This window comes from Rutidosis leptorrhynchoides, chromosome 2, assembly GCF_046630445.1.
Source record: "Rutidosis leptorrhynchoides isolate AG116_Rl617_1_P2 chromosome 2, CSIRO_AGI_Rlap_v1, whole genome shotgun sequence".
NCBI lineage: Eukaryota > Viridiplantae > Streptophyta > Magnoliopsida > Asterales > Asteraceae > Rutidosis > Rutidosis leptorrhynchoides.
The window spans coordinates 66,774,226-66,800,703 of record NC_092334.1 but is presented as its reverse complement, the minus strand read 5'-3'; the positions used below and the strand labels follow the sequence as shown (position 1 = coordinate 66,800,703).

The 26,478-nt window shown below is 33.2% G+C and overlaps 1 protein-coding gene across 1 annotated transcript in view; it reads left to right on the top strand.

Moving 5' to 3' along the window:
• The window catches only part of LOC139887942 (uncharacterized), a 35,260-nt gene extending 14,932 nt beyond the window's left edge, over nucleotides 1–20,328 (top strand). Inside the window, exon 3 of the mRNA XM_071870987.1 lies at nucleotides 20,243–20,328. Within this exon, the coding sequence (XP_071727088.1) occupies nucleotides 20,243–20,328 (86 nt within the window). The remainder of the gene's footprint in view (nucleotides 1–20,242) is intronic.
• The last annotated feature ends 6,150 nt before the right edge of the window (nucleotides 20,329–26,478 follow it).

Here is a 26,478-nt window from a genome sequence, read left to right as displayed (position 1 = left end):
ACGTGTTGCGTACAATCATAAGGTCTTATGATTAATCTTCTCGTGTTGTTTACGGGTGGTCCTGAAATATATAAAATCAAATCATAAGTAATTATATATAAAATATCATATTAATTAGAAAAGATATGATTAATTTACTTTTTCTCCAAATATTTTCGTAGCTAAACTAGCTTCGGATACCCAATCTTGTTTTAGTCGTAGTTTCTTCATTACAACTCCGTTTTTGTTGGTTCAACTTGCCACTTCCTTGGATCGAGTCAAATTTTAAGAATATGAACTGAAAATACCTTAGTTTGTATTCGAAATCATAGGTTACAGGTCAAACTTTGGTAAAACTTATGAAAGTGATCATTTTCCATCATAAAAACAACATTTAATGATCATTTTTCTAAAAATACTTACACTTTGAGTTAAACCATGAAATTTTTATGTGTTAACATATTCATAAGAAATATCATTTTTCCAGAACATGAACTTCCAATTCAAAGTTCAAGATGGTTTTTAATTATCCAACCCAAAATAGCCCCCGTTTGCACTCTGACGACGTAGATTCAGTTTTTAAGATGTTCTTTGTAAAACCAAGTTATATTTTGTTAGGTTAGCATATCATTATGATATATTACAGGTCTTGAAGTATTTTAAAAGTCAAGTTAGAAGGATCTATTTAGTTTGCGAACAAGTTTGAAATCATTCAAACCATGTTCTTGTTGTTAAAATTTTATACCACAGAATAAGATAGCTATATGAATATGAATTGAATAAGATTATGAACAAGATTACTACCTCAAGTTACTTGGACAAAGTTACTGCAAAAGATAAGAAATAATCTTGGAATCAAAGAGTGGTGGAGTTAGATCAAAAGGTTGGAAGTAAACTTCTTCAAATGGGTGGTTATTTTGATATGTTCTTGAAAGAGTTTTCTTATGGTGTTTAAGGCTTGTAATTGAAGCTAAATGATGGGGAAAATGCTTGGAGATGATCAAGTATGAAGTTAGGAGTATTTTGAGAGAGAAATGAGGGTGTAGGTATGAGAAAATGGAGTGAAGAAATGGTGTTCATTTATAAAAACGTTTTTAGTTTATAAAGAAAGAAAAGGATTCCTAATTTTGTTTTCTTACTAATAATTCATACTACTTGACAAATCCTAGTTACCTCATATCTAGGGCAGTAATAATGTTGATTAGGATGTTGATTTGATGTGTATATACCAATAGTAAATACGTATAGAAGCTGGGTATGATACGGGTACATATACCCTAGATATACGTATAGAAATCTTGAGGAAACGGAACGAGAATTCAAATATAGCTATCTTTTGTGAATATACTTATATTGTTTTATGTATTTAAGTCCTTAAAAAGTGATTACATACATTATATATACGATACATGTATAAGCATTATAGATTATAAGTATATATATCAAAGAATGTTACGTATAGTTATCGTTTTGAAAACTTTAAATTATAGTTTCAAAATATACTTATAACTCATTGTCATTAGTACACAATGAGATGTTAAACCATCCTTAAATCATGTTAAATATATATAAATACATATATATACACAAACATATAATTATCGTATGTTATATAGTTCGTGATATCATCGGTCATATTGGACGGTCAAACGTTGTGTAAAACTCTTTTCAAAAATACAAGTCTCAACAATTTGGATTGCTTATCATATTGGTATGGTTTAATTTATGTAAATATTAATCTCATAAGTATAATTTGGTCAGAAAATTCCGGGTCATTACAATACCAACTTCATCTTATTTGGGTAACATTTTAAAAACACTAGATTTTATGTTCTTGATGTTTTTGATTTATAAAAGTGTTAGTTAGTGTCTATGGCTCTAGTCTAACATGAATATATGATTTGTATGCTCGATCTTGTTATTTTAGTGTAACTAGCTTGAACTTGAAAATTGTGTGTTTAGTGTTGAGTTTTGGATGATTAAATGTTGTTGTTATGTTAAAGTTCATGTATTAAATGTGTTACTAGCATCATTAGATTCAATTTGATGTGTAGGTTGATTTGGAAAACTTCACTAACATGATTATTGATTTTGTGATTTTGGTTAGGGTTTGATAGACTTAATTATGAATTTTTGATGCATTAAAAGCATTGCAATGTTGTTTGTAAGTGTTTGATAGTATTGTATACGTAATTACCTACGAAACGGCGTATTATATGTGTGTATTAAGTTCCCGAATCATCTTATGTAATTTATGAACTTGAAACTTTGAAAATGGACTTTTAATGATCACTTGATGAGAAATTGGTTACTGTAAATGATGTTTTGTTTGATGAAATGTATTTAGTTGTATTCCTCATTAAATTACCTTTCCAACGATATAAGATACGTGTTTTGAATGTTTACGGTTCTCGATTTATGGTTATTTGAAGTTTGGTTCGTGCATACCACAAATCAGCAAAACAGCTGCTGAAAAAGGCCACTTCGCAATCGCGAGGTTTGGGCTCGCGGTCGCGAGATGCTGAAAAAGGCCACTTCGCGATCGCAAGGTTTGGGCTCGCGGTCGCGAGATTCTCCCTGACCAAAGTCAATTTTTGATTTTTGCAATTTCGTTCCCGCTTACTCGCAACTCCGTTTAACATGAAATTTTGCCAACATGCTTATATATGACTATGTTTTTATGTGTAATGGTCGGAAACCCGACCCGACCCCGTTGACTTTGACTTTGACTTTGACCAAGTTTGACTTTTAGTCAAACTTAACCAAACTCTTATGCAATCATTCTAACTTGCGTTTATACTTATATCTTGCATGAAACTTGACAATTTGACTCACATGCTATATTAATTGAGTCGTAACGAGCCATAGGACTAATTGAACACTTTGTCCGACTTTATACTTTACCGATATTGATACAACCTATTGTTTAGGTCAAGACTAGCATTCGTTCTTGCACACGTTTACTTGTGAAGTACTTTTATATTCTTGCACTCAAGGTGAGATCATAGTCCCACTTTTTCAACAACTTTTACTCTTTAAACTATGGGATGAGAAACATATACGTATCATATTTTTATGCTTTGAACACATGTACGAAAATAAACATTTCACGTGCGCGTTAGAACACAAAGGCCTCAATTCAATTATCATTAGTTACACTTACAGGGTGTAAACGTGAACTTATGTTGTGTGGATCCATACGGGATTGACAAGCCCTCATTCGGACGGTTCGCAACCGTTAGCGGATGAAATATATTTTCGAGTATATAGTGTAGGTTCTAACACTATGATAACGGGGTACGTGAACAGTTAAGTCTTGATAATTGGGTGCTCCATAAACGAACAACAACTTTGGAATGTGAACGATTTAGATAATCAACGTTGTGGAAATACAAAATCTTGTGGTTCAAAAACAACGTTTACTAATACACCTATGATTTCACCAACGTTTTCGTTGACAGTTTTCTATATGTTTTCTCAGGTCCTTGAACGCTAGGTGATACATGCTTCCGCACATTATTTTGATACTTGCTTGGATGTCGAGTATACATGCATACATGGGGCGTCTTTTGGCTTACTTTAAATCATGTCGCATAGGTTTCATTTGTACTTAAAACGTTGTAATATGTTTAGTCGTTGAACTACTTTGTAAACTTTGAAACATCCTTACATTTGAAATGAATGCGACATATTTTGGTCAAACGTCGTTTTAAAGACTTATGACCACGTAACGGGACCTAAGTAGACGGCGTCGTCAATGACGATTTTGTCGGGTCGCTACAGATGGTATCAGAGCGTTGGTTGTAGGGATTTAGAGCTCATTTGTGTCAACCCCGAGTCATAAGGTGGTGAGTCTAGACTACAACCGGCATATAGACTTGAAGTAGGACTTGCTTGACTACTTGTGCGTTTATACTTGAAGTCTTCTATTAGTATCTAACTCATATTTCGTCTTAATCTCGCGTTGTTTAATTCGATTGACATGCCATATTGACCTTATGAGGTAATGTCGAATGCACATATGAATTAGGGTAATATAATTGCCGGGATTATATTACGGTGACTCATATGGACATTTCGACATTATATCATAAAGAATTTAGGGCGAGTCAATGAAAATTTTCTCTCTAACTTTATTCCATATCACGATTAGTAGTATTGAGAATACTAATCAACAATATTCTTGTGTCTTGAAGGAACAATGCCACCTCGTCGCGGCCCACGTAATGAAACTCCCGAACAAGCTCTCCAACGAATGATAGCCACCGCCGTGGATGCGGCCATGGCCGGTCACTCCTCCAACAACAAAAACAATAACAACAACCACAACAACAACAACAACAATCATGGAGCCGGAAATTCAAATGAGGGATGCTCCTACAAAGCTTTCATGTGGTGTAAACCTCACACTTTCGATGAAACCGGGGGACCGGTTGCTCTCACTCGATGGTTTGAACAAACGAAAGCCATTTTTAGCATAAGCGGTTGCCGGGACCAAGACAAGGTCAAATATTCCACCCACACTTTCACCGGTATCGCTCTCACATGGTGGAATACGTATGTACAATCGGTGGGTACCGATGAAGCCCACGCTCTCTCTTGGTCCGATTTAAAAGAAAAAATAATCACCGAATACTTTCCGCACGAAGAGACCCGAAGGCTCAAAAGCGAGCTAAGAAGTTTAAAAGCGGTCGAAAATGACCTCAAGGTTTATAATCAACGTTATACCGAGCTAGAATTAATGTGTCCGGCCCTTGTGACTCCCGAGTCCTTAAGAGTTGAACTTTACATGGATGGCCTCCCTAAGAGCATTAAACACGGAGTAATGGCATCCAAACCCCTAACCTACAAGAAGCTTTAAAGATGGCCCGCCAATTGATAGAAACGGTGAACGAAATTGAAGTGCCGGCACCAAAGACCGAGGATAAATCAGGTGGCAACAAAAGAAAATGGGAAGTCACTCAATCAAGCAACTACAACAACAACAACAACAACTTCACCAAAAAGCCTTTCACCTCCGATGGCAAGAAAAATTATGCCTGAACCCAACCTTTTTGCAACAAATGCCACAAACATCATTTTGGTGAATGTGGCAAGCCATTTTGCCACCGGTGTCAAAGAAGTGGCCATGTGGCCAACGATTGTAGAAGTGTCACCCCCGTCGCTCAAAAGGGGCCCAATGCACCAAAGACGGGTTTTTTTTAATGTGACCAACCGGGTCATTTTATGTGACGATCGCTCCAAATACATATGGACGAACACGTCATTCATTGATTTCATTGCGAGGTATTTGACCTCTATATGATACGTTTTGTAAACATTGCATTCTTTTGAAAAGGCATACCATAAATGAATATTTAATTCTAAGGTTTTCGACATCTGATGATTTCTACATATAGACAATCACCGTAAATAATAGTTTACAATAATACTTCCGTTGACAATACAGTCAAAATGGATACATGATGATGGTTTTGTGAATGCAACGTTTTCTTGAATAAAGCATGTAAGACTCCATGCACATAGCTTGTATCACATATAAGCAAACAGCGGAAGACTTCTAGGGAACCTGAGAATAAACATGCTAACAAGTGTCAACACAAAGGTTGGTTAGTTCATAGTTTTAGTGTTTCGCATAATCTGTATATAAAAGTGGATCACAAGATTTCAGTTGTTTCATCCAGAAACGTTTATCAAAATATTCTACAAAATTGAGCACCCTGGTAACTAAACTTAACGTATATATAATTTGTACCCTTTGTATAATCATCTTAATAATACACGCAAACCAACGTGTACGCTTCTCAAATAGCATACGTCCGTTAAAAGGCTAGCGCTCTAGCTCGGACGGGGATATCAAGCCCTATGGATCCATATACTACTACTCGCGCCCGCCAGTTCTTATAACTGGCAGTTACTAGTTACCAAAGCTAAGGGATTTTTGGTTCAAACTCAGTGTAGAATTTAGTATGTACTTGTATCCATTGCGTTTAAAATAAAGTGCATGTATTCTCAGCCCAAAAATATAGATTGCAAAAGCAATTAAAAAGGGAGCAAATGAAACTCACACATATAAATATTGTATATCGGTTAATAAAGCATTTGCATGTATTCTCAGCCCAAAAATGTAGAGAGTAAAAGGGATCTTATGAAACTCATCTTAGCAGCACATAAAGTTGTTCATCGTAATGTGACCGAAACTCGAAAATCAAATAATCGTAGATTTCAACGTATCAATATTGTAGAAAAGTATGTAGACGCAACGGAGATGATAAACACTAGGTTTGATTCATATATATACCCCCGAACATTACCCATAACCTCCTTGGCAATAACCCATAATTTCCTTAGCTCTAGCTTGCTCGTAAACCATTTTTGAAATCGTTTAGACATAACCTCGTCGTAGTATTTTATGTATAATACTAATAATTATTATACTACTGATAATAATAATAATAATAATAAGATTAATAATAATATTAATCTTAATAATAATAATAATAATAATAATAATAATAATAATAATAATAATAATAATAATAATAATAATAATAATAATAATAATAATAATAAATATAAATATAAGAGTGTGAGAGAGAGATGGATGGAATGCATCAAAAAAACAGAAACGATCGAGCTTTTATACATGTTTGCTGAATCTGATGCCCATGCAATCGCATGGGCTTTCAGTGCAAATGCCATGCGATTGCATGGCCTGTCTGGACAGCTCACTTTCGTTTGTTTTCTTGCTTGCCGACATATTATTTAATTATATATTTAATATATTTAATTTATATAATTAATTATATATTATATTAAATTCACATGCATAGTTGACTTGTACTTTTTGTTCCGATAAGTCGTACATCATCACTCGACTTATGTCCCGGTTCCGGTTTTTTGAACGTCCTTTCGTACGCTGAGAAAACTTGTACATTACGTTTCGCGACTCGTACCTTTGTCAAAATATAGTCTTAAATTGTCCATAAACTATACCATTCAAGATATAACTTATACTTTTGAGTATTTTGGTCATTTACTTCTATAAATCATCTTCTCGTTATTTGTTAATATATATATAATAACAATTCGTTTTATGACCAAGTTAATATTATATTTTATCGTATTGTTAAATATATATTTTCAATATTAATAAACACGTTTTAAAATACATATCGCAAGTTTATTCATATCTAATTCCAACAGTTAATATTCCTTATTATTGTATGTGTCCAAATTACGTTATTTAAACAAACACTTTAATATTTATTTCGAATATCGTTAAAAATGAATGATTTCTTAAATCAACGTGGACCTCACAACAGAGACTCGTAATAATATTATAATCCTTAAGGGATTCAATAAATATCTTTTAATTCAATCGTTTTGCATAATCTTTTATCTCTGTAGTTAAATATATCGATCAGGTAATCAAACCAATAAATTTTAATTCACGGTATCATATACTCAACACTTTGTTACGTTTTCAAGTTATAGTATATGTATCTATTTACATATAATTGTTCACGAATCGTTGAGAACAATCGAAGGGTAATTGAATAGTTCAAAATTTTGAGATTCAACTTCATAGACTTTAACCTTAGGTCGGACACTGAACTTCAAGCTTAAACCTCCGTCTATGATCGGCTTGCTCATGTCGGAAATGTTAATCATACAAAGATTAAGTTTAAATTTGGTCAGAAATTTCCGGGTCATCACAGTACCTACCCGTTAAATAAATTTCGTCCCGAAATTTGAGTGAGGTCGTCATGGCTAACAATAAAAATGTTTTAATGACGAATATGAGTTGATAATAGAGTTTTATCTATGTTTGAATAATATGGATAAAATAATCCAATTACTCGAAGCGTATGAGAGAAGTTATCGTAATCAAGTGAAATGGAGAATAGAGATGTGTCTTATCTCTTGATGTAGTAACGATTGATTTCCGGATTTTAAGCAATTGAAAATCTTCATAATTTAAATAAGATTTGATTTTTCAGAATTTGCAGAAATTAGGATTTTCTTTGATTAAATGCGTAACCTGCCTCTATTGCTGCGTCCGATATTTTGCTATAAATTGACCTCTTCCGTTTCATTTATTTTCAACACTCCTATAATCTTCTTTATTATTTCATACATCCCAATAGATTGTGAAAATGCTTAATCCAGTTCTGATTCTTGATATTTTCCTGGCTATCGTATCCTTCATTCTTCTTTTTCATCTGCCACAGAGGAAGTTATTTTCTTCTACTATTACCTTGGGGTTATAGTGTTTTTCATTCTCCCGTGTCTTTATATTGCTATACGCATTGATATACACGGTTTATAATTTCAGGGTTGTTATCGGGCTTTATATTCTCCATTATATTTCGGAGCTTCATGCTTTCGTTTTCTCTTCCCGACCTTAAGTCAAGCGGATAATGGTCCAGAATTCGTAGGTATGAAGTTTCAGATGAACATAACTAATGTTCTAAGAAAGAAATGGTAATAGCACAATCTGACTTGTCAAATTACCAGAATACCTCGAAAAGGACCGAATCATTAAGAAAATAATTTCTTGATATTTTTAGAGATTATATAGAATGAAAGAGTTATGTAACATGGTTCATGATGAGGGTATGATATGTGAACCTTTATCACGTTCCATTAGAAACTCAGCATGACTTACTGTAATATAATCACGTTGATCAAGTGTCATTATATTATATTAACTCATGCTTCAATTCCCAACATTACTTCAAAACATTTATATTTTAAACTTGAAAGTTTCAGAATTTAGAAACTAAAATAGTTTCTTTTATGGTGTAACACAGATATCGTAAAGAGAAAATTGATTTTCGATAAGAATGATTATGAAATTATCTCCAGAAATATGGAGGATATTTATAATGAAAGATACGATGATATCTTAGAATTTCTAATATCAGAGGATGATGAAGAATATTGTCCGCAAGGGTTTAGATTCAGAAGCAAGGTATTCGTTAATGGCTTTAGCAGATACTGAATCATTTGGATTCTTTGAAGACAGGTTTCGTCCTTGTGATTTATCCACAACCTCTTTCATACTTTGCTCAATCCGTTTTCCAGTTCCAAACTTTCTCTTTTTCTCAGCTTTACCACCATACTATTCTTTATCATCAAACTTTTGACTGTTAAGGTCGTTTACAGTTTTTGCTGCTTCATCAACATTTTTCCAAAATTCGGAGAACTAGTTTCGTAGTTTGGGGTGTTTTTTTTTTTGGAAACTTCACATTCGAAGTATGTAAGTCCAGGAGGTAGACGTTATATGTACACATATAACTGTTGGCGTAGACGTGCTACAAGATTTCAAAATACTGATTGCTAATTCCCGATAGTTGGTATGGCAATTGCCGTTACAAGATGTGGATGAGTACATGATACGGTTTCAATGAGTATAAGGATTTTTCGGAAGGTCAAAGATCAATGAAGTTGTTGGTAAATTTACTGCTAATGTGGTGGAACATGAAAGGTTCCCCAGTAACGAAAACGTATATGCCAAAATTACAAGTCTGAAAGGTCGTCGTTGACTGGTTGAATGGTTGATAATACTGGATACTTTGAAAAGGAATTGCAAGGTTATTTTCGGTAAAACAATGCTAAAGGATCTTGCATAGTTTTGAAGTCAAAGTATAGCTTTGAAAGATGTAGAGATCTAAGAATGATGTCACCGATTCAGAGTTATGGCTTGGATTCTGATCGTCGATATCAGAATATGTGATTGAATTTGTATGAAATGATTGTGTATCATTGTGAAGATAGTGAGTATAGTTAATGATTTTTGAATCAAAATTGAAGAATGTACAGTGTAACATATTAATTGTGAACTTAAATATTTCTCGAGTAGTACCTACCCGTTAAAGATTTCACAATTAATACTTTGTACAAAAGAATTTTTTTTTTTTATTACCGTCTTTATGAAAATATATGTATGTATATTTTTTAAAAAAAAAAAATCTAATACAGATTTAATGAGTTAATATCATATTAAACTCATTTGATTTTCGACTTGACTTAGAAATGATTAATCTCTAAAACATTAAAGATTACATAATCTTTGCGAAGTATTTCGCTAATGTAATCGATACTCCATTATTTATTCTTATTTCTCGGTGAAGGATGTTGATGCTTGTGGAATCTTTGTGAACCTTACAAGGCACAGATGATGTTTTCTAGAAAGTTTCGAGTACTTCAAAAATGAAAATGTAAAATCAATTATGTAATTGAATAATACACTTGGTTTATTATGAAATGGAATTCATTAAGTTGAAACAGAGATTGTAGTTAACAATGGTTAAGTTGTTAACGAAGGATGTACATCATTGCATATTAGTAATATGAACTAACCGAGTAGACCTACCAGTTAAGATTCACACGTAATAGCTTAGTACGAAAAGATTTATTTTGATTTCAAAATTCATATATATTAAATATACACAAAATTTCTTCAGGGGAAATAAGTTAATACTTCATCGGTTATTGTTGCTGGTATTTCTTGGTAACTACAATGCGTATGACGTTGATGTTCAAGGTACATATTGTGATGTTGAGGCTTGCGGTGCGGATGTTGTTGGTGGTGGTAATGGTACTGTTGGTGTTGTTGTCGGTGGTACTGTTGATGCCAGAGATTCTACTAGTGCTTGTAACCTTTGCACCATATTCTCCAAAGCCACTACCCGAGCGCGAAGCTCGTTGACTTCTTCTACTACACCGGGATGATTGGCGGTTCGGACGAGCGGATGAATAAGATCCAGAATTTGAGAGAGTATATGATCATGACGAGATATTCTGGAGATGAGAGAGAAAATGGTATTACGAACAGGTTTGCCGGTAAGTGCTTCAGGTTCTTCGCCAAGAGGGCAATGTGGTGGATGGAAGGGATCGCCTTCTTCTTGTCTCCAATAATTAAGTAGGCTACGAACCCATCCCCAATTCATCCAGAATAGATGATGGCTAATTGGTTGATCCATTCCGGTTACACTGTCTTCAGAATTCAGGTGAATATCCATATCGGAATAGCTGTCAGAGTTTAAGGAATTTGAACTAGATACGGGATCCATCTTGTATAATTAGGGAGATGATTTTTTTTTATATGAATTAGATTATAGAATGTAGTTTGGTATTCTTCAATACATAATTTACATATGTATATATAATACCAAATTCCATAAATCACGGAGAAATTTTCGGAAGATGTCAGGAAAAGTTTACAGTAACAGATACGCTAAGATATGAATTTTGTCTATACGCTATTCATGCAATCAATGTAGTAAAACGTGTCTAGACTAGGAATGATAAGCAGTTAATTTCCGACAAAAAATGATAAGCAAAACTTTTGACATGCAGACACGGTCGAAGTCCAGACTTACTAATGCATCCTAACAACTATCAGTTAGACACACTCATGCAAGACCTGGTTCGCTAGGACCAACGCTCTGATACCAACTGTGAGACAGTTGGGGACAACCACCGTCCCACCCAGTGCCTTCCCAGCTAACCGCCTGGTGACCACTGAGTGTACCTCAGATACTGATTTTAGGGCCTGCCTCTCGGCTACTGCCAACCCTCGTAAGGGATCGCAAGGAGTAAGAGCCAATGCTTCGACACAGGTAACACTGTGAGAACCTCCTTTACGACTAACCCGCCACACATGGACAGCGTTATACCAGCTCTGATACCAACTGTGACGATCGCTCCAAATTCATATGGACGAACACGTCATTCATTGATTTCATTGCGAGGTATTTGACCTCTATATGATACGTTTTGTAAACATTGCATTCTTTTGAAAAGGCATACCATAAATGAATATTTAATTCTAAGGTTTTCGACATCTGATGATTTCTACATATAGACAATCACCGTAAATAATAGTTTACAATAATACTTCCGTTGACAATACAGTCAAAATGGATACATGATGATGGTTTTGTGAATGCAATGTTTTCTTGAATAAAGCATGTAAGACTTCATGCACATAGCTTGTATCACATATAAGCAAACAGCGGAAGACTTCTAGGGAACCTGAGAATAAACATGCTAACAAGTGTCAACACAAAGGTTGGTGAGTTCATAGTTTTAGTGTTTCGCATAATCTGTATATAAAAGTGGATCACAAGATTTCAGTTGTTTCATCCAGAAACGTTTATCAAAATATTCTACAAAATTGAGCACCCTGGTAACTAAACTTTAACGTATATATAATTTGTACCCTTTGTATAATCATCTTAATAATACACGCTAGAGTTTCTTTCTATACCTGGAACAGACGGGGATGTCAAGCCCTATGGATCCATATACTACTACTCGCGCCCACCAGTTCTTATAACTGGCAGTTACTAGTTACCAAAGCTAAGGGATTTTCGGTTCAAACTCAGTGTAGAATTTAGTATGTACTTGTATCCATTGTGTTTAAAATAAAGTGTATGTATTCTCAGCCTAAAAATATATATTGCAAAAGCATTTAAAAAGGGAGCAAATGAAACTCACACATATAAATATTGTATATCGGTTAATAAAGCATTTGCATGTATTCTCAGCCCAAAAATGTAGAGAGTAAAAGGGATCTTATGAAACTCACCTTAGCAGCACATAAAGTTGTTCATCGTAATGTGACCGAAACTCGGAAATCAAATAATCGTAGATTTCAACGTATCAATATTGTAGAAAAGTACGTAGACGCAACGGAGATGATAAACACTAGGTTTGATTCATATATATACCCCCGAACATTACCCATAACCTCCTTGGCAATAACCCATAATTTCCTTAGCTCTAGCTTGCTCGTAAACCATTTTTGAAATCGTTTAGACATAACCTCGTCGTAGTATTTTATGTATAATACTAATAATTATTATACTACTGATAATAATAATAATAATAAGATTAATAATAATATTAATCTTAATAATAATAATAATAATAATAATAATAATAATAAATATAAATATAAGAGTGTGAGAGAGAGATGGATGGAATGCATCAAAAAAACAGAAACGATCGAGCTTTTATACATGTTTGCTGAATCTGATGCCCATGCAATCGCATGGGCTTTCAGTGAAAATGCCATGCGATCGCATGGCCAGTCTGGACAGCTCACTTTCGTTTGTTTTCTTGCTTGCCGACATATTATTTAATTATATATTTAATATATTTAATTTATATAATTAATTATATATCATATTAAATTCACATGCATAGTTGACTTGTACTTTTTGTTCCGATAAGTCGTACATTATCACTCGACTTATGTCCCGGTTCCGATTTTTCGAACGTCCTTTCGTACGCTGAGAAAACTTGTACATTACGTTTCGCGACTCGTACCTTTGTCAAAATATAGTCTTAAATTGTCCATAAACTATACCATTCAAGATATAACTTATACTTTTGAGTGTTTTGGTCATTTACTTCTATAAATCATCTTCTCGTTATTTGTTAATATATATATAATAACAATTCGTTTTATGACCAAGTTAATATTATATTTTATCGTATTGTTAAATATATATTTTCAATATTAATAAACACGTTTTAAAATACATATCTCAAGTTTATTCATATCTAATTCCAACAGTTAATATTCCTTATTATTGTATGTGTCCAAATTACGTTATTTAAACAAACACTTTAATATTTATTTCGAATATCGTTAAAAATGAATGATTTCTTAAATCAACGTGGACCTCACAACAGAGACTCGTAATAATATTATAATCCTTAAGGGATTCAATAAATATCTTTTAATTCAATCGTTTTGCATAATCTTTTATCTCCGTAGTTAAATATATCGATCAGGTAATCAAACCAATAAATTTTAATTCACGGTATCATATACTCAACACTTTGTTACGTTTTCAAGTTATAGTATATGTATCTATTTACATATAATTGTTCACGAATCGTTGAGAACAATCAAAGGGTAATTGAATAGTTCAAAATTTTGAGATTCAACTTCATAGACTTTGCTTATCGTGTCGGAAATGTTAATCATACAAAGATTAAGTTTAAATTTGGTCAGAAATTTCCGGGTCATCACATTTTATAAATGCATGCCCAAAGAAGAAAGCCTATGCACACGGTCGAGCTTTCAACATCAACACCAAGGATGCCCGATATGACAATGAACTAGTCACGGGTACGTTTCTTCTCAACAACTCTTATGTTACTTGCTTATTCGATTCGGGTGCCGATAAGAGCTTTGTATCCAAGACATTGACTTATTCTTTTTGCACTCCACCACTCCCACTAGATACTACTTACACCATTGAAGTGGCCAACGGGAAACTATTGAGTGCCGATAAATTTTATCGGGGGTGTTGATGTATGCGAGGTGTAGTTTACTACGAAATACTATTAAATACGCTACAATTTTACACAAGTTATTTATTTATTTATTAAATGGATATACCTAAACCTTGCTACAACACTTATAGGCAGTGTACCTAATCGTAGAGTAGTGTAGTTTTTAGTAAGTCCGGTTCGTTCCACATGGATCTGCTGAGTTTAACACTATATTTTTATTAACTATATTTGTATATATATATATATATATATATATATATATATATATATATATATATATATATATATATATAGTATTATTATTATTATTATAAAAGGGGGTTTTTACCGTTTAATGACCGGTTTATCGATTTTAAGTCCTAATGCAAAATATTAAATATAACTTAATTTAAAGCGTAAAGTAAATGACGATAAATAAAAATGCGATAAAATAAAAGTACGATAATTAAAAGTGCAATAATTTAAAGTACGATAAATAAAAGTGCGATGAGATATAAAGTAAATGAATTATGCTTATTTAAACTTCCGTAATCATGATGTTTGACGTGTTGATTTTAATTTATTACAATGTGTTAATTGTCCTTTGTCCTGGATTATTTAATATGACCATCTGGTTTTGTCCATAATAGTCCATCGGTCATAATTATAAAGTGCGAGAGTCTTCGCTAAATTAATCTTATACCCGAAGTCAAATATTCCAACTAATTGGGGATTTAAACTGCAACAAGGTCGTAATACTTTGTTTAATGAATACACCAGGTTATCGACTGTGTGTAATCCAAGGTTTTAATACTTTGTTAACAATTACACCAATTACCCCTGAATGTAATCCACCCCTGTTTTAATGAGTCTAGTGACTATTAATCCATCCACGTGTCCGGTCAAATGAACAATTATCAGTATTTATAGATATCCCGCCCACCGTACCCAGTCAAGCGTATGTGGTTATATATAAACACGTCAAATTATAAATCTCTATATTAAATTAACGAGATATCATTTAATTAATATAAAGCCCATTAATAGCCCATAGTCCAATTTCCACAAGTGTCAGTCTTTTGTTCAAACCCTAATTATGGTCCAAAGTTCAATAACCCCGTCTTAATATTTAGTCCAACATCACGATTACTTCCCTCAAATAAGCATAATAATAACTTAAATATGAGACATTAATTTAAAAAGGAAGAACATAGCTTACAGTGGTTATTAATCGCGTAGTGTTACACGGACAGAGTTTCGACTTACAAAATCTTAAAACATTCGCTATAATAACCCAATTATTATTAAACTTAAATTAAAATTAAAATTAAAATTATAATATATATTATGTTTACAGAGAAGAGAAGAGAAAAGGTGTACATAATTCGGCCTAAAACGTTGCTATTTAAAGGAGAAACTGGGTCCTGGTGTGCTCCTCGATTACGATAGATTTGTTCCTCACAGCTCCGCAGTCGCGGAGCTTTGGTTTCCAGCTCATCACACAATTCCAAAACGTGGGCTGCTGAATATTTTATAATATAATATATTTATAATTAATTATATATTATATTATATTCTTGTGCATAGTTGACTTGCATTTTTAGCTCCGTTGAGTCGTACGTTGATAGTTGGTTCATGTCTCGGTTCCGGATTTTCGAACGCCTTTTCGTATAATTTAATATCTTGTACTTTGCGTTCCGCGGCTTGTACTCTTGTAATTTTTAGACGTTTCTCATCAATAATTTGAACCACTTGGATTGTACTTTGTACTTTTGAGCTTTTTGGTCGTTTGCGTCTTCAAATCCTCGATTATGTCTTTTGTCTTCACCTTTTATTATTTAAACGAATATCACTTGGAATTAGAACAATTGCAACTAAAAGCTTATCTTTCTTGAAGGATAATGCTATGAAATATATGTTCGTTTTTAGCATTATCAGGTGTACGTTAAACTTAATGGGTAAAGAGTTTGAAATTGACTTGATACCTATAGAACTAGGGAGCTTCGATGTAATAATTGGTATGGATTAGTTAGCCAAAACAAAATATCACATCCTTTGTGATCTTAAAGCGATTCAAATTCCTACCGAGAATTGTGAACCCTTGATTGTCTATGGCGATAAGAGTTGCACCGGACTCAACCTCGTCTCGTGCCTTAAAGTTGAAAAATATCTTCGTAAATGTTGTTTTGTGATCCTAGCCCACGTTAAGAAAGTCAAGACCGATGAGAAGCATATCGATGATGTGCCAATTGTTAGTGAATTTTTCGATGTATTTCCCGAAGAATTACCGGGTCTTCCACCTCATCGATCGGTAGAATTCCAAATCGATCTTATTCCGGGAGCCGCACCCGTAGCACGTGCACCGTATAGACTTGCTCCATCCGAAATGCAAGAATTACAAAGTCAAATTCAAGAACTACTTGACCGTGATTTTATCCAACCTAGCCATTCACCATGGGGCGCTCCGATTTTATTTGTTAAAAAGAAATATGGATCCCTACGAATGTGCATGATTATCGTGAACTAAACAAATTGACGGTTAAGAACTGATATCCTCTTCCACGCATCAATGACCTCTTTGATCAACTACAAGGATCTTGTGTATATTCAAAAATCGATCTCTGCTCGGGTTATCATCAACTAAGGGTTAAGGGGGAAGATGTCTCCAAAACCGCTTTCCGAACTCGCTATGGTAGTTACAAATTCCTTGTCATGCCTTTTGGTTTAACTAATGCACCGACGGTGTTCATTGATCTTATAAACAGCGTGTGCAAACCGTATCTCGACAAGTTCGTTATTGTATTCATCGATGATATCTTGGCCTATTCTAAAAGCGAAGAAGAACACGAACAACACCTCTGACTCGTGCTTGAACTCTTGCGACAAGAACGACTCTATGCCAAATTCTCCAAGTGTGAATTTTGGTTGAAGGAATTTCAATTTCTTGGTCACGTTGTAAGCGATCAAGGTATTAAGGTCGATCCCGCAAAAATTGATGCCATTAGCAAATGGGAAACCCCTACTACTCCTACTCACATTCGACAATTCTTAAGCCTCGCCGGGTATTATCGTAGGTTCATCAAAAATTTCTCTTTGGTCGCACGTCCTCTAACCGCGTTAACTCACAAAGGAAGGAAATTCATTTGGTCAACCGAACAAGAGTCCGCGTTTCAAATCTTGAAGAAAAAGTTAACCACCGCCCCTATCTTGTCACTTCCCGAAGGCAATGATGATTTTGTTGTATATTGTGATGCCTCGAAACATGGTTTTGGTGGCGTATTGATGCAACAAAATAAGGTTAATGCTTATGCTTCCCGACAATTGAAAATCCACGAACGAAACTACACGACACATGATCTCGAACTCAGAGCCGTTGTCTTTGCACTCAAAATGTGGAGGCACTACCTTAATGGAACCAAAAGTACCATCTTCACCGATCACAAAAGCCTCCAACACATCTTCGATCAAAAGCAACTAAACATGAGACAATGACGGTGGATTGAAACTTTGAATGATTACGATTGTGAGCTTCGTTACCATCCCGGGAAGACATATGTAGTAGCCGATGCCTTAAGTCGAAAGGAAAGAGTGGTGCCTCTTCGTGTCCGAGCTTTAACATCACCATCCACACCAATCTCAATAACCAAATTCGTGTCGCCCAAGATGAAGCTCTCAAGGATGAAAACATCTCTCTCGAACGCTTGAACGTCCTCACCTCTCGATTTGAGTTAAGGAGACCGGACTCCGATATTTTGCCGGAAGAATTTGGGTGCCTAGTTATGGGGACTTGCGAAGCCTTATTCTAGATGAAGCCCATAAGTCAAGGTATTAGATTCATCTCGGGGCCGGCAAGATGTACCACGATCTTAAAGAACAATATTGGTGGCCGAACATTAAAAGAGACGTTGCTACTTATGTGGAAAAGTGTTTAACTTGCTCCAAGGTCAAAGCCAAACATCAAAGACCATCTGGATTACTTCAACAACCCGAAATCCCGCAATGGAAGTGCAAAAGAATAACGATGGACTTTATCACCAAACTACCCAAGACAATAGGCGGTTATGATACCATTTGGGTTATTGTTGACCGTCTCACCAAATCCGCCTACTTCCTAGCTATGAAGGAAACCGAAAAAATGGAAAAACTTGCACAACTTTACATTAAAGAGATCGTATCCCGTTATGGTGTACCCTTATCGATTATTTCTGACCGAGATGGCCGTTTTGTTTCTAGATTTTGGTGTACCTTACAAGAAGCGTTGGGAACACGATTAGACATGAGCACCGCATACTATCCGCAAACCGACGGGCAAAGCGAACGCATAATTCAAACTTTGAAAGATATGTTACGAGCTTGCGTTATCGATTTTAGAAAAGCTTGGGAAAAGCACTTGCCTCTCGTCGAATTCTCTTACAACAATAGTTATCACGCGAGTATCAACACCGCACCTTTCGAAGCTTTATATGGTCGCAAATGTCGTTCACCTCTTTGTTGGGTCGAAGTAGGCGACAAATAAATCACCGGACCCGAACTCATTCATGAAACAACCGAGAAGATCATTCAAATCCGAGATAGGCTCAGGATGGCCCGTAGTTGTCAAAAGAGCTATACCGACATTAGACGTAAGGATCTCGAGTTCCAAGTGGGTGATCGTGTAATGTTAAAAGTCGCACCTTGGAAAGGTGTAATCCGTTTCGGGAAACGTGGAAAACTAAACCCGCGATACATTGGTCCTTTTGAAATCTTGGAGCGTATTGGAACCGTTGCTTATTGTTTAGATCTTTCGCCTCAATTGACCTCCATTCATCCAACTTTCCATGTATCAAATTTGAAGAAGTGTTTTGCCGAACCCGAACTCGTCATCCCTCTCTAGGAGCTTACTATTGATGACAAACTTCATTTCGTGGAAGAACCGGTTGAAACTGTGGACCACTCCGTTAAAACACTAAAACAAAGCAAAATCCCGATTGTCAAAGTCCGTTGGAACGCCAAAAGAGGACCCGAGTTTACTTGGGAAAGACAAGATCAAATTCAAAGGAAGTATCCTCACTTATTTGTAGAGTTGGCAACGCAAGATCCCGAGGAAGAAACAACGAAAACTACATCTACTTAAATTTCGGGACAAAATTTCTTTTAAGGAGTAGGTAATGTAATGACCCGCCTTTTTCCGTTTACTTTCCGTTTACTTAATTTCAAGTCCATTATTTAATTATAACATCTCTCGTTAACTTGCGTTTTTAAAATATTTCGTTTAGATAATTCACGCACCCGCTTTAAACTTGAGGGACCAAAGTTGCCAAGTGACCAAAGTTTTGACTAGGTCAAATGGTCAACCTCCACCTCCTCCACTCATTCAACCTCCTTTCTTTTTGATACTTCCACTTTATGCTCTCAACACCCAAATCAAAGATTCATCATCCATTTTCGATCTAGCAAGCGTTCTTCAAAATAAATTACATATTTGGAATCCTTGCATCTTCCTCTTCGAATCCATACCAACTTCATCTCATTTGGGTAACTTTCTAAAATACTAGATTTTATGTTCTTGATGTTTTTGATTTATAAAAGTGTTAGTTAGTGTCTATGGCTCTAGTCTAACATGAATATATGATTTGTATGCTCGATCTTGTTGTTTTAGTGTAACTAGCTTGAAATTGAAAATTGTGTGTTTAATGTTGAGTTTTGGATGATTAAATGTTGTTGTTATGTTAAAGTTCATGTATTAAATGTGTTACTAGCATCATTAGTTTCAATTTGATGTGTAGGTTGATTTGGAAAACTTCACTAACATGATTATTGATTTTGTAATTTTAGTTAGGGTTTGATAGACTTAATTATGAATTTTTGATGCATTAAAAGTGTTGCAATGTTGTTTGTAAGTGTTTGATAGTATTGTATGCGTAATTACCTATGAAACGGCGTATTATATGTGTGTATTAAGTTCCCGAATCATCTTATGCAGGGCCGGTCCCGAGTGTTCTGTTGCCCAGGGCGAATCGATCAAATAATGCCCCCTACTTTATTTATAAACAAGTGTTCGAAAGCTAATCAACTTATATAAATCATTTTCACGTTAATTTTTTTTAAATAAATTTAGTGTGACAATTTGAAGATATAAACTACGATAAAAGTGGTGACTAGATAAAAATTTTATAGTGTCTTTTTCTTTTTCATACGTGATTTAATTAATGCGTTTAGATTATAAAAGAAAAATATCAAATTAATGTAACATGTGTCTAAATTATTAGATTATCACTTGATCTATCCCAAAATATGTGTCTATAATTCTATTTTTCGTTTGTTTCAAAATAATTTTCTACTTTCAAAAAAGACAATCAACTTTACATTTTTATTTTAAAACATTTTCTCAAAAATTGACATCTTAAAAGAATTCATTTATATACTATACCAAAATTTGTTTGTGATACACCAATAAAATAGGACTTTTAAAAAAGGACTTTTGTTTCTTGTAGAAATAATTAAATTAAAGAAAATATAAAAGTCAAGTAGTACTATGGAGTATTATATTAAGAAATAAGTAAACTTATTTTATGAGTTCACGTTATTATAACCTCTATTGTTAAACTAGAATTTCAAAATCCATACGTGATTGTACAATACGTTATATATATTGTACGATATATTGAATTTTAATAAAATTAACACATCTGACAAAAGAAAAAAAAGTTTACAATTTTTTCTCTTTCCAACTTTTGACTTTTCCTTTTTCCTCTCCCTTCCTCCATGAAATTTCTCCTCTGAACTTAAAAAAAAAACACAACTCCACTTAAAAAAACTCAGAACTCCAGATTTGATGCCCCTTAAAATGTGATGCCCGGGTGCGATCGCCCCTTTGGCCCTACCCTAGGGCCGGCCCTGATCTTATGCAATTTATGAACTTGAAACTTTGAAAATGGACTTTTAATGATCACTTGACGAGAAATCGGTTACTATAAATGATGTTTTTGTTTGATGAAATGTATTTAGTTGTATTCCTCATTAAAGTGTTGGCCAATGACGAAGGCACAAGAGAGAAGGATGGAGGTGGCAGAGATGAGAATGCTTAGGTAGACATGCGGTAAAACGATGTTGGATATGATTCCAAATAGTGTTTTTAGGGAAAACCTGAAAGTTAGAAACATCATTGACAAGCTAAGAGAAGAACGGCTTCGATGGTTTGGAAATGTGAGGAGGCGACCTCTTACTGCACCTGTTAGGAGAGTCGAGGTACTTACAGTTGATGGTGTAAAGAGAAGGGGTAGACCTACACGTAGGTGAGAGGATAGAATAAAGCTCGACTTGAAGGAGCTTTTATTGATCGAGGACATGACTTCTGATAGGAATGCGTGGAGGGCTAGTATTAGAATAGATGAGTAGGCTTTAGTAGGTATATGTGTTTGGAGGTAGGTGTGCTTGTGGGTATGGGTGAATGTGTGCATGTGTCTTATTTTATAGTGATCTACGTATGAATGTGTATGTATGTATGTTTCCTCTTGTATGATATTGGGTATGTGTATGTGTGCATGTTTGATTGTGTTTGTATGGAGGTATGTGTATGTATGTACGCATGCCTAATGTGTAGGGTATGGTGCATGCATGCTTTGGTATGGTTGATCTTGGGTATGTATGTTTTGGTTGTTTTATGGGTGCTTATGCGTGGATGTATACTTATGTTTGTTTCTATGTTTTCTGTATGTTTATGGATGAAGGTATTTTAATGTATATGTATGTGTGCGTGAATGTGTGTATGGATGTATTTACGAATGTATGTTTCATGTATGTATGTTTTATGTATTGATTAGGCATGGATTTAGGTATGTAGGTTCGTATGTATGTATGTATGTATGTATGTATGTATGTATGTATGTATGTATGTATGTATGTAGGTTTATGTTTGTTGACGTGTACGTCTAGGTGTATTTCTGGTTGTAGGTACGCGGTCATATATGTTTATTGTTCTTTTAGTGTAGTATTATGTCTTGAGCTCCGCACTGCAGTCTAAGGTACGTTTTCCATATATATATATATATATATATATATATATATATATATATATATATATATATACACATATACATATATACATATATATATACGTACATAGATAGATACATATATATACACATATATATATACATGTATCTATATACACATATATATATATACATGTATCTATATACATGTATCTATATACACATATATATACATGTATCTATATACATGTATCTATATACATGTATCTATATACATGTATATATATGTATATATATACATTATTTTGTTACTTATTTTTTTTACGGCCCTATTAAATGAGGTAACAGCAGGCGTCGATTTATTGGAGACTTGACTGCCACTTAGTGGCTAAATTGAACTCCAGGCTTGATTTAAAACCCATGGAAATTTTATTCTACCATTTTCATGGCGTCTCCTTTTTATTACTTTTTATCATGTATGTATTTATTTTATTCTCTGTATTTATTTATCTATTTCATTTTATTTAAAGTATTTTCTTTATTTATTTCTATTCTTATTTGTTTTTGTTTTATTTTATTTTCTCCTACCTTTTGGGCCGGAGGTCCTCCTGGAAGCAATCTCTTTACCCGTCGAATAGAGGGATGGATGACTTTCCCTACTCTTGTGAGTGTTTCACTCAGGGTGGAGAAATGATTTCTCTTTATTCTAGGATAGAGGAAGGATTGTCTACGTCTCACCTCCCCCATACCCCATACATGCGGGATTGTGTATGTTGTTATTTTACATGTTATATCTCCTAATAATTTTTATATAAATTACTATTCGGGAATGACTAACGTGTGTCCTTAGGGCATACTATAGGAAACATTCAATAATGTTGGTCTTATTCTCCATGTGCCTAAGTAGAATTTTTTTGGATGCGTGTTTGCGAAATAATTGTACATTTGAGTCTCGTGTTATAGCATATGTTTGTTCCATATGTATAATTTGTTATAATAATATTCCTATTTGAAATAAATGTTTCAAATAACTACATATAGCAGATGAAACTAAAAACAACTTTTTAGTTTGATGTAAAAGCGTGACAATAAATTTGTGAGAAAGTGAATAGTTTGATTAGTTATAGAATTAAGTTTAAAATATCTAGATTTAAGATGAACAATTTAAACATGGTCACATTATTACATAAATGCTTTTATCTTTTACGTTTGTTAGGTATACTTACATCACAATATAATAACATTCAATCAATAATGATATACCGATTCTTGTAATTGAGATGAACATAATGAAATAACTTGATGAGTTTATTAACTTGATGAATATAAAGAAATTAAGTACGTACTATTTTTTTAATTATTATTGAGAAATCATACGACAAAAAATAAATTCTTTTTTGTTAGTAAGCAAAAAAAAACAAAAAAAAAGAATTTATTTTTTGTCGTATGATTTAAAAAAATAAAATAAATTCTTTCATTAAAACTATCTAAATTCAATTATACATTAGTGTTGATTAAGATTGATCCTACTCGTTAAGTCTATATAGCTTAGCGTTTCAATATATCTTTCAACCATACCAGCCGGATTAGGCTATTTTCAGTAGTCACGCTCAACGTCTCTGTATTTTGTTGTCTTGTGTGGTATGAAATAGATAAATGTTGTACTTTCCTAATTACTCCATATAAGTGAATGTTTGAAATATGTAGACTTGTTTTACCAAATTATTATTATAAGTAGACATCTCTACCTTTAATAATTGTGGTGAAATGAAGTTGTTAGCCCACTGCCCCACTCCATTCCTCATTTTCTATATCCATTCTTAAGGTAAATTCGTGATCTCCTACTTGACACATGCTGAGTACAAACCATATGTGTAGAAAATTAAAAAATATTTGTACATGAAAAAATAATGTCACAATAAAATTAAGTAACATTAATCAACATGATCAATATAAAGAGATTTATCTATCAGTAAGTTTGTATAGATTAATTTTTACATATAAAATGATAATACCTCGATTTGACCATGAAAGCACTTTAAACAATCTTAACATAACATGTGCCCCGACATGATTACATATATTTCGATGCCATACTACACCATACAATCACACATATTAAACATTTAAACCACATCTCGTGCCATTTTTCTATATGTCAATATCATCAAAAAGTTGCTCAACTGCATCAACAACAAAACCAAATTATGCAACTTAAAATGTAATCTTACCAAATCAGCTGCAACATGTAATATCATTCACCTACGTTAATTCACATCCATGTAAATTAGAATTAAATAGTAAATCGTAACTCGAAAAAAAATTACAAACCAAACTGGCAAAAAATAATATTTAACATACTTGGCGATGTTCTTTCAACAATTACCATAATTCATGGGACATATCTCTCATATATCTCTGGAAGCATTTCAAGCATTGGGAAAATGAATCAATATTAAGGAAGGTGTTTAAAATGTGGATTATATGATGGATGATGTACCCTTTTTATACTACTCCGTATTATTCAATAAAAAGGTTCTATTATTGAATGATGAGAAAACATATAGACGTACGTTTGCAATTAATAAATAGGTGATCTTTCAATAAATATAGATTTTTATAGTTTATAATTAATTCAAGAAAATTGAAGGACAAATGAATGAAGTAAACTTATATTAACCAATAGAGTATATCATTAAGTGAAATCAAAAGGTTTTGTCATTAAATTATGTAATAATATAAATATAAACGTTCGTATATATATATACATATATATACATATATATATATATATATATATATATATATATATATATATATATATATATATATATATATATATATATAATATGTCAGACTTACATGTAAAATATACTAATTATTAGGTTTGAATTATGCACCTTAGGGTTAACTTAGTTAATCTTTTAACCATTATTTACCTTTTACTATCATTTGTTGTTTTTTGAAAAAAAGTTGGAAGTACAAAAGACATTATTATTTTGGATTTATTATTAGGAAATTAACTTTTATCATTTTTGTTAAGTGGTTAAATGGTTATAAATTATAAGTTGGGTTAAAAAAGAAGGGTAAATGCAATGGAGTTAATGATGAATTTTTTTTACTGGCGGTAAATAATATAAATGAAGGGTAATTCTGATGGAGTTAACAATATTTATTAAGGCCTATTTAATTTTTCAGGACTCAATTTATATATATATATATATATATATATATATATATATATATATATATATATATATATATATATATAGTGGTAGGATCAAGAGGGAAGTAACCATTCGGGGGGAAGCGGGGGGAAACAAAAACTTTTTTTTTTTTTCGTTTTTTGAAAAAACTTTGTTCACGATATTATAGATGAGATGAAAATATGAACATTTAATAGAGACACTTTGTGATAAATATTTTTATTTTGGCGGGAAAACGCTCGAAGAAGTAATATATAACAATTATCGTGTTTTTCGAGCGTATTTTGAGGTTTTAGCTATTGGGGTTTAGATATTAGGGTTTAGATATTAGGGTTTATAGGGTTTAGATATTAGGGTTTAGAAATTTAGGGTTTAGGGTTTAGATTTAGGGTTTAGATTTAGGATTTAGATTGAGTTTTTAACACGAACGGTTTAGAGTTTAGGGTTTAGGGTTTAGGGTTTGGTGTTTTGGGTTTATGGAATAAACCCAAAACACCAAACCCTAAACCCTAAACTCTAAATCGGGCTAAATTTGACTTCACAAAACATGAAAAAAAAAAAAACGTTCATATTCTTCACGAACAATATTATCTTGAATGTTATTTTTGTCGATCGTTTTTCCGCCTAAATAATAACATTCATCACGAAGTGTCTCTTCTAAATGTTCATATTTTCGTGTGATCTTGATGCCGGAAAAAAAAAAATTCAAAAAAAACTAAAAAAAAAAAAAATTTGCTTCCCCCCGATTGGTTACTTCCCCATTGATCCTGCCTCTCTCTCTATATATATATATATATATATATATATATATATATATATATATATATATATATATATATATATATATATATATATATATATATAGATTAAGCATTTAATAAACTCTCTATATTTTCTATATGTGTATTCATATTAATTACGAATACTGTTATACATGAAAGAATTTGGCTAATTGTTTTTTATCACGTGGTATAGGGCACTCGTTAAAAAATCCATTATCCATTATCATTATTAATACT